Genomic DNA, 14,056 nt, shown 5'->3' on the forward strand with positions numbered 1-14,056 from the left:
CAAATCAAGTAAATAAAAGCATCTGAATTTAAGAGCTAACTAATACAACACAAAAGTAACAACTTTTAAAATCCAGATTAAGTTTTCAGTTAAACACCTCACATAATACTATTTAACTATGTGAGTTAAACACCTCACATAATATTTAGAGAATGAAAAATACTAATAACTATTCAATGAGAGCAGGTAACTAAAGAATTGTATAACAGAGAAGATTGAATGGAATCATATTGTTACAGCTCAGTAAAAATAAAAAATTATTAAAATATATGTCAGTAAAACAATTTGGAAAACTATATATATTTTCTTTTAAAAGTTTTATACATTTCCCAAACTACTAAATTTTAAACATTATTGTATTCAAAAATACCCTAAAATGTTATATTTAAAAGATAAAAGTAGTAATTACTATTAAAAAATCAACAGAAATTAAAGAAAATTTAAAGATTTAAATGGTGTCTTCTATAGGAACTTTCTTTTTTTAAAAAAGTTTGTTAAGAAATAATTATACATTATTATATACTATTTCTTTTCTATTATAGCTAATCACTTGATAATAGGTGATTTAGATTAATAGCTAACTTGTTTTTAAATCAAAGAAATGTCAAAATAAAACATAAATCTTTTAATATTTCAAAATATTTTCTGCATAGTTTTTCCACACATTCATTAGCATTATAATTAAAACCAGCATTAAAGCTTTTAATAAGAGTCTATCTACTCCAGGTCAACAATAAATTAACAAATAAGGATAAAAATGGTCAGAAATATCCACAGGTGTATGTTTACATATAACACATACACACATATATACATCAAGCTGACTTTTAAATCATATGTTTCCTTTTTCCGTATACCTTAAGACTAGATAATAAGAAACTCCAGAAGTCATAAAAAACAAAACAAAGTCCCCTCTTCTTGCCAAAATGTTTACATAAAACTGCAGTAGATTTAAGTTAGAAGTAAACATATATTACATACAGGTCTCTTATTCTATACAAAATCTCAGGAAATATTCTTCAAAGGGCATGGGGAAAATTTATTCTCTCAAATTGAAAATTTCTGCCCTCCCAAAAGATTTCATAGACCTAGTTACGGATATATGTTTTTGAAATTACAAGTGTATTATAGTCTACTTCATTTCTATATAAAAACTTCACTAAAACTAGTTTATCAAAGTCAGTAAACCTGTTCAATGAATACTGACAAAGTTAAACTTATCCAAAATGATTAAAAATAAAAATGCGTGCATTTCAAAATTACAGGTACCTCTTTAAAAATTAGGACTACTACCCAAAGCAAACACTGTCAAAATACCAATGGCATTCTTCACAGAAATAGAACAAACAATCCTAAAATCTGTATAGAACAATAAAAGAACCCAAATAGCCAAAGAAATCTTAAGAAAGAAGAAAAAAGTTGGAGGCATCATGTTCCCTGATTTCAAACTATCTTACAAAGCTACAGAAATGAAAACAGTATGCTATTATCATAAAAAAACAGACACACAAATCAATAAAACAGAATAGAAAGCATAGAAATAAACTCATGCATATATGGTCATCAATTTAGAACAAAGAAGTCAAGAATGTACAATGTGTAGAGGATAATCCCTTTAATAAAGGATTCTGGGAAAACTGGACAGTAATATACAAAATAATAAAACTGGACTACGTACACAAAAATTAACTCAAAATGGAGTAAAGACTTGAATGCAAGACCTGAAACCATAAAAACCCTTAAAGAAAACAGGCAGTAATATCTTGATAATTATATTTAAAATGTGACACCAAAAGCAAAAATAAACAAGTTGGACTACATTCACACTAAGAAGCTTCTGCACAGTAAAGAAAACAATCAATGAGAAGTCAACCTACTGAATAAAAAAAAAATCCAAAGCACATATATGATGAGACTAATATCCAAAATGTATAGAAAATTCATACAACTGAACAGCAAAAAAAAAAAAAAAAAAAAGATCTGATTTTAAAATGGGCAGAATATCTGAATATACATTTTTCCAAAAAAGACATACAGATGGCCAACAGGTACATGAGAAGATCCTCACTACCATTAACCATCAGGGAAATGCAAATCAAAACAAGATATCACTTCACACCAGTCAGACTGGCATTATCTAAAAGACAGGAAATAAGTGTTGGTGAGAAAAAGGAAACATTTGTACACTGTTGGTGGGAATGAAAATTTTGCAGCCATTATGGAAAACAGTACAGAGGCTCCCCCCAAAATTAAAAATAGAACTACCATATGATCCAGCAATTCCACTTCTGGGTATTATCTGAAGAAAACAAAAACAGTAACTCAGAAGGACATGTGCACCTCCCACATTCATCATAGCATTATTTACAATAGCCCAGATATGGAAACAACCTATGTGTCCATCAATATATGGATGAATAAAGAAAACATTATATAGATATATCAAATGGAATATTAATCATCTATAAAAAATAAAATCTTGCCATCCATGACACGGATGAACTTTGAGGGCATTATGTTAAGCGAAATAAGTCAGAAAGGCAAACACCATATGATATATGGTATTCCACTTATATGTGAGATCATTTAAAAAAACAGATAAAACAAAACAAACAAACAAAAAAACCCAAGCTCATACATACAGAAAATAGTGGTTGCCAGATATAGGGTTTCTAGATAAACAAGATGAATAAAGAGATCAAAAGGTACAAACTTCCAGTTAGAACATAAATAAGTCATGGAGATAGTATGGCTTGATGGTTATAGATAGCAATACTATACTTTTAAATACTGAATATTTAAAAGTTGCTAAGAGAGTAATCTTAAAAGTTCTCATCACAAGAAAAAAAAACTATGTACAGTGACAAATGTTTACAAGACTTACTGTGGAGATCATTTTGTAATATACAAATATCAAATCATTGTTGTACACTTGAAACTAATATAATGTTATATGTCAACTAAAGCTTAATAAAAAAATTTTAATAGAAAATTTAACCATATTCGCTGAGTTCAATTTTAGTCCCTAAGAAATACTTAGTTTCCTTATTTGGTTATACTGTTTTAGGAAAAAAATTCTATTTAAATTACTTGATTATCATATTTTTTTTGTTACTTATTTCAAACTATAAAGTTCGTGTGTACAATTGCAAATTGATGTAGGTAGCCTCTACAATATGTCTACACCTAATTATCTATAAAACATTAATGGAAACATTACTGTCCCAATTAGGAAGAACAATTTCCTTCCATTTTAAAATAAGAACTGCTAACCTAGCTCAACAACTAAACACATTTCAAATTATGTATTTAAAAAAATGTATCAGAGGCACATTTTGAAAAACAAATACAATATAAAATTTTGCTTTTTACTGATTCAGTGTAATTTTTTTGTTTGTTTGCTTTTATGGCTATTTGATTTACACCCTTCTTCAAGGCAAGTTTAGTATGCAACCCTAATTCTTTAGATAGTCAAAAAATCCACAGACTGAAATTGTATGAAAACTTAACCTGGTACTGTCAGCTGAAGACACCATGAATAGCACCAAAAGAACATTTGTACTAAATTTTAACACTGTTCATTAACAGTTCCATTTTCCTGAGTTTGCGTTTGTTCTTTGGCATTGGCTTAGGATATAATCCATTTCTCAGAAGGTGTTCCTTGCTGAGGCGAACTTGAGCACCATGCTGAAGCTGGAAAGAACATAACGCTTGAAGAGGGCGAAGCAAAGTCTGTTAAGATAAAAAAAACAATAAAGTGCTGTGACAAATCATGATATTATTTCTAAATTTTTTTCTTCAGAGACAGTATTATCATCATTATTATTGTTATTATGGGCAATAGATATTCTAATAAATATAAAATGATGCCTAAATAAATAATTTATTTCAATTCATTCTGCACATACCACTAAGTAACTCCAGTAAAAAGACACAAATTGATTTTCCAGATAGGTAATAAAGTCTAAATTTAGTTTTATTCATTAAGATACTCAAACAGCATGCAAAACTGTTGCAATTATAATAATTTAATCTGTAACAAGCAGACTACAAGAGTCCTTTATATAATAAAGATTTGACTCATTCTTCAATCACAAAAGGACACAAGCTTCCTGCCCCCTGATAACAATTAAATGATGGCAATAATGGGCAAGTGGCTTACTAATGCATACTAGTCCATGCACCACATGCAAGTTAGATATCTAGGTTCTGGTGCATTTGAAATCATTTTAACTGTATACATATCAGTCTAAATTTAAAATACCTACAGGGCCAGCCATTTAATATAAGAATATGAACTGGGTGGATCCACAGGATAGCAGAGAACAGTGGAGGTTATAAAATAACTGAAACATATGTCTTTCCTAAATTCACTTAAATTAAAAAGCTTTTAAAATAAAAACACTATACTAGTGCTTTATACCATACAGATATTAGAGTATTTTAAACATTTTGAGTCAGATTCTTTTCTTGAGTCTGACACCCTAGATCTCAATTTTTTAAATAACAGTAGCAATACTTGATTGAGAAGATTGTTTTTAAAAGGGAGGGGGGGGGCAAAGTAAAAAACTGGTAAGATTTAACTATAAAAATTTCAAAAAGTCTATGTGAAAATTTACTCCCCTACATATGCACCACAAGTGGTAGAAAGGGCTCAATAGCTCTAATGTACAATGAACTCTTAAAACTTTTAGTAGTCACTAATAGTTGCTTATTCATATCCATTCTTTTCTTCCTTATTAAAAATAATCAAAAATTTTATTCAAGGTGGCAATGTGTCCAGCTAATAGTATTACACCGGGTAATGATAAAATCTACCAATGACATATAAGTAGAAGTCCTCAGGTGGGGATTCTAGAGATTCTCTCTAAAATGATACAGACTTAGCAGGCAGAGGATTTTGCTCTACCATATTGACTAGACCATGCTTGTTAGAAGTGCAGTAACCACTATGTGATAGTAGAACAATACACATGAAGATTAAAACCAAGTATGTATGGTGATAAATAGGAAGACAGGAAAAATTTGGGTCTCTGATGCATCCACAGCCCTGGACTGCTTACCTCAGCAATTCTTATTTACAGGAGAAAAAGAAATTCCTATACGTTTCAATCACTGCAAGTAAGTGCTCTGTTACATAAGACAAACATCTTGGAAAAGCTCTGCATGACACTGTTGTAGAACGTCTCTTAGCTATGTTCTCATAATTTCTTTTAATATCTTCATTTCTTTAAAACAGAGAGGAAATGTGGAAATGATTATATATAACTTTGCAATCAACATAGTGGATTGACTGGATTCTGATCTTTGTAGTGAGGAATCATATTTTCAACTATATACAGACTGACTTGAAGGTTCTATTGCAATTTTATTACATTTATTAAATTCTTCATTGACAGGGCCTCCTACCTTTACCTACTGAAAATAAGTATCTATTAATTTTCTGAGGTAATCAAAAGCATAAATTTTGGAGAGATACAGACTGAATTAGTTCCCTACTCCATCTCTGTGGTATTCACTAGGGCTAGTCACAAATATGCCAGTCCCCCTGGTACATGATCAGACTGCATCTTCTAGCCCCCTTTCAAGTTAGGCATGTCTATAGAAGTTGCTTTGGTTAATGAAATATTAGCACATATAATGTGTGCCACCTCTGGGAAGAAGCTTTAAAAGTGGTATATGATTCACTACCTCCTCTTAATCCTTCCTTGAAGAAAGCAGAATGACATGTCTAGATGGTGCCCCGATCAGCCTGGGGCCCTAAGTGATTGCAGTGAGCAAAGATCCCCCTGGCAATCCCACTGGACAGATAGTAAGAGACAGGCATAAACCTTTGTTGTATTATTGTGCTATTCTAATTTTGGAGGTTTAAGTAACTGAATGAAGCCTTATCCAGCCTATTTTTTTATTGAATTTATTAGGGTGACATTGGATAATACAATTATATAGGTTTCAGGTATACAATTCCATAAGATATCAGCTGTGTACTGCATTGTGTGCTCACCACCCCAAGTCACATTTCCTTCCATTAACCATTTATCTTACCTTTACCCTTTTCCACCTCCCCCAGCCCCCTTCCACTGTGTTCAACTTCACCACGCTGTTGTCTGTATCTGTGAGGTTTTGTTTTGGTTTTTGCTTAATTGTTTCATTCTTTTTCACCCAGCCCTGCAATCCTCTCCCCTCTGACATCTGTCAGTCTGTTCTCTGCATCTATGACTCTGTTTATATTTTGTTTGTTATTTATTTTGTTCATTATATTCCACATATGAGTGAAATTATATGCTCCTTGCCTTTCTCTAACTGGTTTATTTCATATAGCGTAATACTCTTCCTATCCATCCATGCTGTCACAAAGGTATGATTTCCTTTTTTTTTCCTTTCTTTTCTTTTTTTATGGCTAAGTAGCATTACATTGTGTAAATATACCAGAGCTTTTTTATCCACTTGTCTACTAAAGGACACTTGGGCTGCTTCCAAATCTTGGTTATTGTAAATAATGCTGCAATAAACATAGGGGTGCATATATTCTTTTGAATTAGTGTTTTGAGTTTCTTTGGATATATTCCCAGACAATAAATCACTGGGTCATAAGAATCCAGTCTATCTTAATTGAAGTAACCATGCACTAGCTATGTGTTCCCAGACATTATACAGTGTATAACCTTTCTTTGCCTCACTTTCTTTGTTAGTGAAATGAAAGAAACAATGTCTACTTTACAAGGTTGTTATTATGATACACTAAGATGATGTATTAGAGTGTTTGACATACCACTTGATAATAAGTGATAATATTTCTATGTAAGTGAATGACATAACTGAAGCAATGTGAAGCAACATGAGAGATGGGCTGGTTTTGAGGGTCAAAGAAAATTCTCTACTTAAAAAATAAGTTAGTTTTGAGAGAAACAAGATGGCGATGCAGTAGGCGGACATACCAACTTCCACCTCCCAGAACAAAAGTGGATTACAACATAATTTTAAGAACCATCATCTGGAAAAACCAATTTTGGACTAAAGTACGAGGATTCTTCAACCAAGGAACACTGAAAAAGTCACACTGACACTGGTAGGAAAAGCAGAAACACAGAGGGGGCTGCCCAGCTCCCTGGAGCGAACAGCAGCCCAGAGAGACTCTTGTAGCGAGAAGTAAGTTTAGCAGAGAGGGGACGGTCCTGAGCCCCAGAAACAAAGCCCCAGCCTGTAGCTCCAGAGCCTAGAAGAGGTATATGGACAGTATTTAGCTGCGAAACAAGTCAGGATACTGTTTGTGAGAAAGAGACTGATTTCCCAGACCCAGGATTCTTCTTAAAGGGACCACGCAGAAAACCTCTCTCACAACCACTCATCCGGGGTTCTGGGGGACAGAGAGAGAGGAGAGGACCGGAACAGAGGGAAGAGTGTAATCTAGGAGGCTCAGGGAGAAAAACTTTGAGAGACAGCCACCCTAATGAGTCACTCCCCAAATCTGAAGTGAATATTTCCCCTGGAAACAGCAATACCAGCAAAAGGAAGCAGGACACCAGCCAACAAGCTCTCCCATGGCACTCAGAGCAGACTCACTTAGAACGAGGGAGATTTTGGGAATACAGTAGTGAGACTTAGGGTCTGAGCTGCAGCACCCCCACCCACATGACTGAGGGCTCGCACCAGGGCCGGTGGCAGCGGGACGCAGAAGCGCAGTTCTATCGGCAAAGGCAGAAGCCAGCTGGCCACAACTGAGGCCCAGGTGTGAGCTCGGTCTTGACCAGCTGGGGAGGAGGAGACGCACGAAAGTGGTCAAGCCCAGCTGCGGGCTGCCTGCAAACCAGCCTATGGGGGAAGGGCAGAACCTCAGTAGGGGCGGGGACACACCCATGAGCAAGGGCGCAAGAGTGCAGCCTTGCCCTGCCTGCGGAACTGAGGTTTGTGGCCTGATGCAGGAGCCAGCTCCTCCCACAGCAGTGGAACGAAAGCCCAGAACAGGCAGAGTTCCAAAACAGAGCTTGGGCACGCAGCCCCGCCCGGCCCGTGGAGCCAAGACTTGCAGCCGTCCTATGAACGGGCTCCTTCTGCAGAAGCGGGGTGAAAGCCCAGAGTCAGGCGAAGACCTGCAGCTGGGCAAAGGTGCTCATCCCTGCCCTCAGGGCCTAGCATAACCCCATCCACGGGAACGGGGCGAAAGCCGAGGCCACCAAGGCTTGTACGTGATCATAGCCTCTCCCATGAAGGAGAGGTGAAAACCACAGCAACAGCCCCAGTGGGCTGGCACCGGCAATGCCCATACTCCAATGCCCTAGGCAATAGCAGCAGAGGGGGTGGCAGGCCTGCAGACAAACCACACCTAGGAAACACAGAGGTCACACCCAGTGGACTCTAATGGCTAAAACCTTCTACACAGAAAAAATGAGAAGGCAGAGAAATGCAACACAAATGAATCAAGAGAAATCCCCAGAAAAGGATCTAAATGAGTCAGATATAGCCAAATTACTGGATGCAAAGTTTAAAATAACGATTGTTAGGATGCTCAAAGATCTTAGAACAATAATAGATGGTCATTACGAACACCTAAATAAAGAGATAGCAAATATAAAAAAGGACATTGAAATAATAAGAAAGATTGAGTCAGAAATGACAAATACAAAATCAGAAATGAAGAACACAATGGAAGGAATTAAAAGCAGGATGGATGAAGGAGAGAATCAAATCAGCGAGTTAGAGGACAAAATAAATGAAAGCACGAAAGCAGAGCAGAAAAAAGAAAAGAGACTCAAAATGTCTGAGGAAATTCTAAGAGAGCTCTGTAACAACATGAAGAGAAATAACATCCGCATCATAGGGGGTCCTGAAGAAGAAGAGAAAGAACAAGAGATTGAGACTTTGTTCAAACATATCAGAGCTGAAAACTTACCTAAATAGAGGCAGGATAACATTTCACAAGTTCAAGAAGCACATAGAACTCCATTAAAGAGAAACCCAAAGAAATATACACCAAGATACATCATAATTAAAATACCAAAGCTAAGTGATAAAGAGAAAATATTAAAGGCTGCTAAAAAAAAAAAGGCTATCACCTACAAAGAAGCTCCCATAAGGATGACTTCCGACTTCTCAACAGAAACATTTGAGGCCAGAAGCGAACGGTAAGAAATATTCAAAGTAATGCAGAACAAGAACCTACAACCAAGACTACTTTATCCAGCAAGGCTATCATTTAAAATTGAAGGAGAAATAAAAAGCTTTCCATCCCTTCCAAAAAATTCAAGGAATTCACTACAACCAAAGGAATGCTACAAGAAATGCTAAGGGGCCTGTTGTAAACTGATCAAAGGAGAAAAATAACATAGCAAAAGAGGAATACAGCTTTAAAGAATAAAATGGCAGTAAACAACTACATATCAATAATAACCTTAAATGTAAATGCATTAAATGATCCAATCAAGAGACATAGGGTAGCTGCATGGATAAGAAAACAGGGCCCTTACATATTCTGTCTACAACAGACACACTTTAAGACAAAAGATGCACATAGACTGAAGATAAAAAGAAGGAAAAAATATTTCACTCAAATGGAAATGAAAAAAAAAGCTGGGGTAGCAATACTTATATCAGACAAAATGGACTTTAAAACAAAGGCTATAGTAACACATAAAGAAGGTCACTACAAAATGATAAAGGGAGCAATCCAACAGGAAGAGATAACTGTTATAAATATCTATGCATCTAATATAGGAGCACCAAAATATATAAAGCAGACTTTGATGGACTTAAGAGAGAGATCAGCCCTGGCCAGTTGGCTCAGTGGTAGAGCGTCGGCCAAGCATGCAGGAGTCCAGGGTTCCATTCCTGGCCAGGACACACAGGAGAAGCAACCATCTGCTTCTCCACCCCTCCCCCTCTCCTTCCTCTCTGTCTCTCTCTTCTCCTCCCACAACCAAGGTTCCACTGGAGCAAAGTTAGCCCGGGCACTGAGGACGGCTCCATGGCCTCTGCCTCAGGCACTAGAATGGCTCTGCGCTGAGCATCGCCCCCTGGTGGGCATGCCAGGTGGATCCCGGTTGGGCACATGCGGGAGTCTGTCTAACTGCCTCCCCGTTTCCTACTTCAGAAAAATACAAAAATAAAAATTAAAAAAAGGGCAAGATCAACAGCAATACTATAATAGTAGGGGATTTGAATACCCCAGTAACATCACTATATAAATCCTCAAAAAAGAAAATTAACAAAGAAACAGCAGACTTATTGGAAACACTAGATCAACTGGATTTAATAGATATCTTCAGAACCTTTCACCCTAAAGCAGCAGAATATACATTCTTTTCAAGTGCTCATTGTACATTTCCTAGGATAGTACACATGTTAGGGCACAAAAGCGGCCTCAACAAATTTAAGAAGACTGAAATCACATCAAGCATTTTCTCTGATCACAATGGCATGAAACTAGAAATCAACCACAATAGAAAAACTGAAAAATACTCAAACACTTGGAAACTAAATAGCATGTAATTAAATAATGAATGGGTTAACAATGAGATCAAAGAAGAAATAAAAAAATTCCTAGAAATGAACAATAATGAGAATATATCAACTCAAAATTGATGAGACACAGCAAAAGCACTACTGAGAGGGAAATTCATAGCATTACAGGCATACTTTAAAAAGCTAGAAAAAAGCTCAAATAAACAACTTGACGCAGAATTTGAAGGAACAAGAAAAAGAACAGCAAGTAAAGCCCAGAGGTAGTAGAAGGAAGGAAATAATAAAGACCAGAGTGGAAATAAATGACATAGAGGCTAAAGAAACAGTACGGAGGATCAATGAAACCAGGAGCTGGTTCTTGAAAAGGTAAGCAAGATCAATGAACCTTTAACCAGACTCATCAAGAAAAAAAGAGAGAGGACTCAAATAAATAAAATTAGAAATGAGAGGGGAGAAATAACAACTGACACAACAGAAATGCAAAAGATTGTGAAAAATACTATGAAGAACTGTATGCCAAAAAACTAGACAACCTAGATGAAATGGACAAAATCCTTGAAACATATAATCTTCCAAGAATTAATCTGGAAGAATCAGAAAACCTAAATAGACCGATTACAACAAATGAGATCGAAACAGTTATCAAAAAAGTCCCAAAAGAAAAGTCCTGGACCTGCGGGCGCTGCGGATGGCTCTATGGCCTGTGCCTCAGGTGCTAGAATGGCTCTGGTCACAACAGAGCGACGCCCTGGTGGGCGTGCCAGGTGGATCCCAGTCGAGCGCATGCAGGAGTCTGTCTGACTGCCTCCCTGTTTCCAGCTTCAGAAAAATACAAAAAAAAAGAAAAGAAAAGAAAAGAAAAGTCCTGGGCCTGATGGCTTCACGAGTGAATTCTACCAAATATCCAAAGAACGAACTCCTATCCTTCTCAAGCTATTTCAAAAAATTCATGAGGAAGGAAGACTTCCAAGCTACCTTTATGAGAAGACCATAATTCTGATTCCAAAACCGGGCAAAGACAAAACAAAGAAAGAAAATTATAGACCAATATCCCAGATGAATTTAGATGCTAAAATCCTCAACAAAATATTAGCAAACTGGATCCAGCAATATATGAAAAAAATCATATACCATGATCAAGTGGGATTTATTCTGGGGAGGCAAGGCTGGTACAATATTTGCAAATCAATCCATGTGATTCATCACATAAACAAAAGGAAGGAGAAAAACCACATGATAATTTCAATAGATGCAGAAAAAACATTTGATAAAATCCAGCACCCATTCATGATCAAAACTCTCAGCAAAGTGAGAATACAGGGAACATACCTCAACACAATAAAGGCCATCTATGACAAACCCACAGCCAACATCATACTCAATGGACAAAAATTAAAAGCAATCCCCTTAAGATCAGGAACAAGGCAGGGGTGCTCACTTTCACCTCTTATTCAACATATTTCTGGAAGTCCTAGCCACAGCAATCAGACAAGAAAAAGAAATAACAGGCATCTATAACTGGAAAAGAAGAAGTAAAACTATCATATTTATAGATGATATGATACTGTATATAGAAAACCCTAAAGTCTCAGACAAAAACTACTGGACCTGATAAATGAATTCAGTCAGGTGGCAGAATATAAAATTAATACTCAGAAATCAGAGGCATTTTTATACACTAACAATGAACTCTTAGAAAGAGAAATTAAGAAAGCAATCAATCCCCTTTACTATTGCAACCAAAAAAATAAAGTACCTAGGAATAAATTTAACCAGGGAGATTAAAGACTTGTACTTGGAAAAATATAAAACATTGATAAAAAAAAATCAGGAAAGATACAAACAAGTGGAAGCATATACCTTGCTCATGGTTACGAAGAATAAATATCATTATAATGTCTATGTTACCCAAAGCAATTTATAAATTCAATGCAATACCAATTAATTAAAGTACCAATAACTTCCTTAAAAGATATAGAACACATATTCCAGAAATTTATATGGAACTAAAAGAGAACACAAATAGCCTCAGCAATCTTGAAAAGGAAGAATAAAGTGGGAAGTATCACACTTCTGGATATCAAGTTATACTACAGGCCATTGTATTCAAAACAGCTTGGTACTGGCATAAGAACAGGCATATAGATCAATAGAACAGAATCAAGAACCCAGAAATAAACCCACACTTTTATGGACAACTGATATTTGACAAATGAGGTAAGAGCATACAATGGAGTAAAGACAGCCTCTTCAACAAATGGTGTTGGGAAAATTGGACAGCTACCTGCAAAAAAATGAAACTAGACTACCATCCTACACCATTCACAAAAATAAACTCAAAATGGACAAAAGACTTAAATGTAAGCCGGAAAACCATAAGCATCTTAGAAGAAAACATATGCAGTAAGCTCTATGACATCTCTTGCAGCAATATATTTGCCGATTTATCTCCACAGGCAAGTGAAATAAAACACAGGGTAAACAAATGGGACTATATCAAACTAAAAAGCTTTTGCACAGCTGAAGACAATAAGAACAGAATAAAAAGACAAACTACACAATGGGATAACATATTTGCCAGTACATCTGATAAGAGGTTAATAACCAAAATTTATAAAGAACTTGTGAAACTCAACACCTGGAGGAGAAAAAATCCAATCAAAAAATGGGCGAAAGAAATGAATAGACACTTCTCAAAGAGGACATACAGATGGCCAATAGGCATATTAAAAAATGTTCAACATCACTAATCATTAGAGAAATGCAAATTAAAACCACAATGATATCTATATGTCAACTCACACCAGTCAGAATGGCGTTCATCAACAAAACAACACAAAATAAGTGCTGGTGAGGATGTGGAGAAAAGGGAACCCTCCTGCACTGCTGGTGGGAATGCAGACTGGTGCAACCACTATGGAAAACAGTATGGAGATTCCTCAAAAAATTAAAAATCAAACTGCCTTTTGACCCAGCTATCCCACTTTTAGAAATATGCCCCCCAAACACCATAGCACTGTTTCTTTTTTATTTATTTATTTTTTTATTTTTTCATTTTTCTGAAGCTGGAAACAGGGAGAGACAGTCAGAGAGACTCCCGCATGCGCCCGACCGGGATCTACCCGGCACGCCCACCATGGGGCGATGCTCTGCCCACCAGGGGGCGATGTTCTGCCCATCCTGGGCGTCGCCATGCCGCGACCAGAGCCACTCTAGCACCTGAGGCAGAGGCCACAGAGCCATCCCCAGTGCCCGGGCCATCTTTGCTCCAATGGAGCCTTGGCTGCAGGAGGGGAAGAGAGAGACAGAGAGGAAGGTGTGGCAGAGGGGTGGAGAAGCAAATGGGCGCTTCTCCTGTGTGCCCTGGCCGGGAATCGAACCCAGGTCCTCTGCACGCTAGGCTGACGCTCTACCGCTGAGCCAACCGGCCAGGGCCTACCATAGCACTGTTTCAAAAGAAGAAATGCGCCCCCCGTGTTTATGGCAGCATTGTTCATAATAGCAAAGATCTGGAAACAGCCCAAGTGTCTGTCTGTGGATGAGTGGATTAAATAGCTTTGGTACATATATACTATGGAATACTACTCAGCCATAAGAA

At 36.6% G+C, this 14,056-nt stretch overlaps 1 protein-coding gene across 1 annotated transcript in view; it reads right to left on the bottom strand.

Annotated features, from left to right (window-relative positions):
* Positions 1 to 545: 545 nt before the first annotated feature.
* The window catches only part of DTWD2 (DTW domain containing 2), a 137,372-nt gene continuing 123,861 nt past the window's right edge, over positions 546 to 14,056 (bottom strand). The window contains exon 9 of the mRNA XM_066273814.1: positions 546 to 3,732. Coding sequence (XP_066129911.1) covers positions 3,562 to 3,732 — 171 coding nt within the window. The 3' untranslated portion in view covers positions 546 to 3,561. The remainder of the gene's footprint in view (positions 3,733 to 14,056) is intronic.

This window comes from Saccopteryx bilineata, chromosome 4 (assembly GCF_036850765.1).
Source record: "Saccopteryx bilineata isolate mSacBil1 chromosome 4, mSacBil1_pri_phased_curated, whole genome shotgun sequence".
NCBI lineage: Eukaryota > Metazoa > Chordata > Mammalia > Chiroptera > Emballonuridae > Saccopteryx > Saccopteryx bilineata.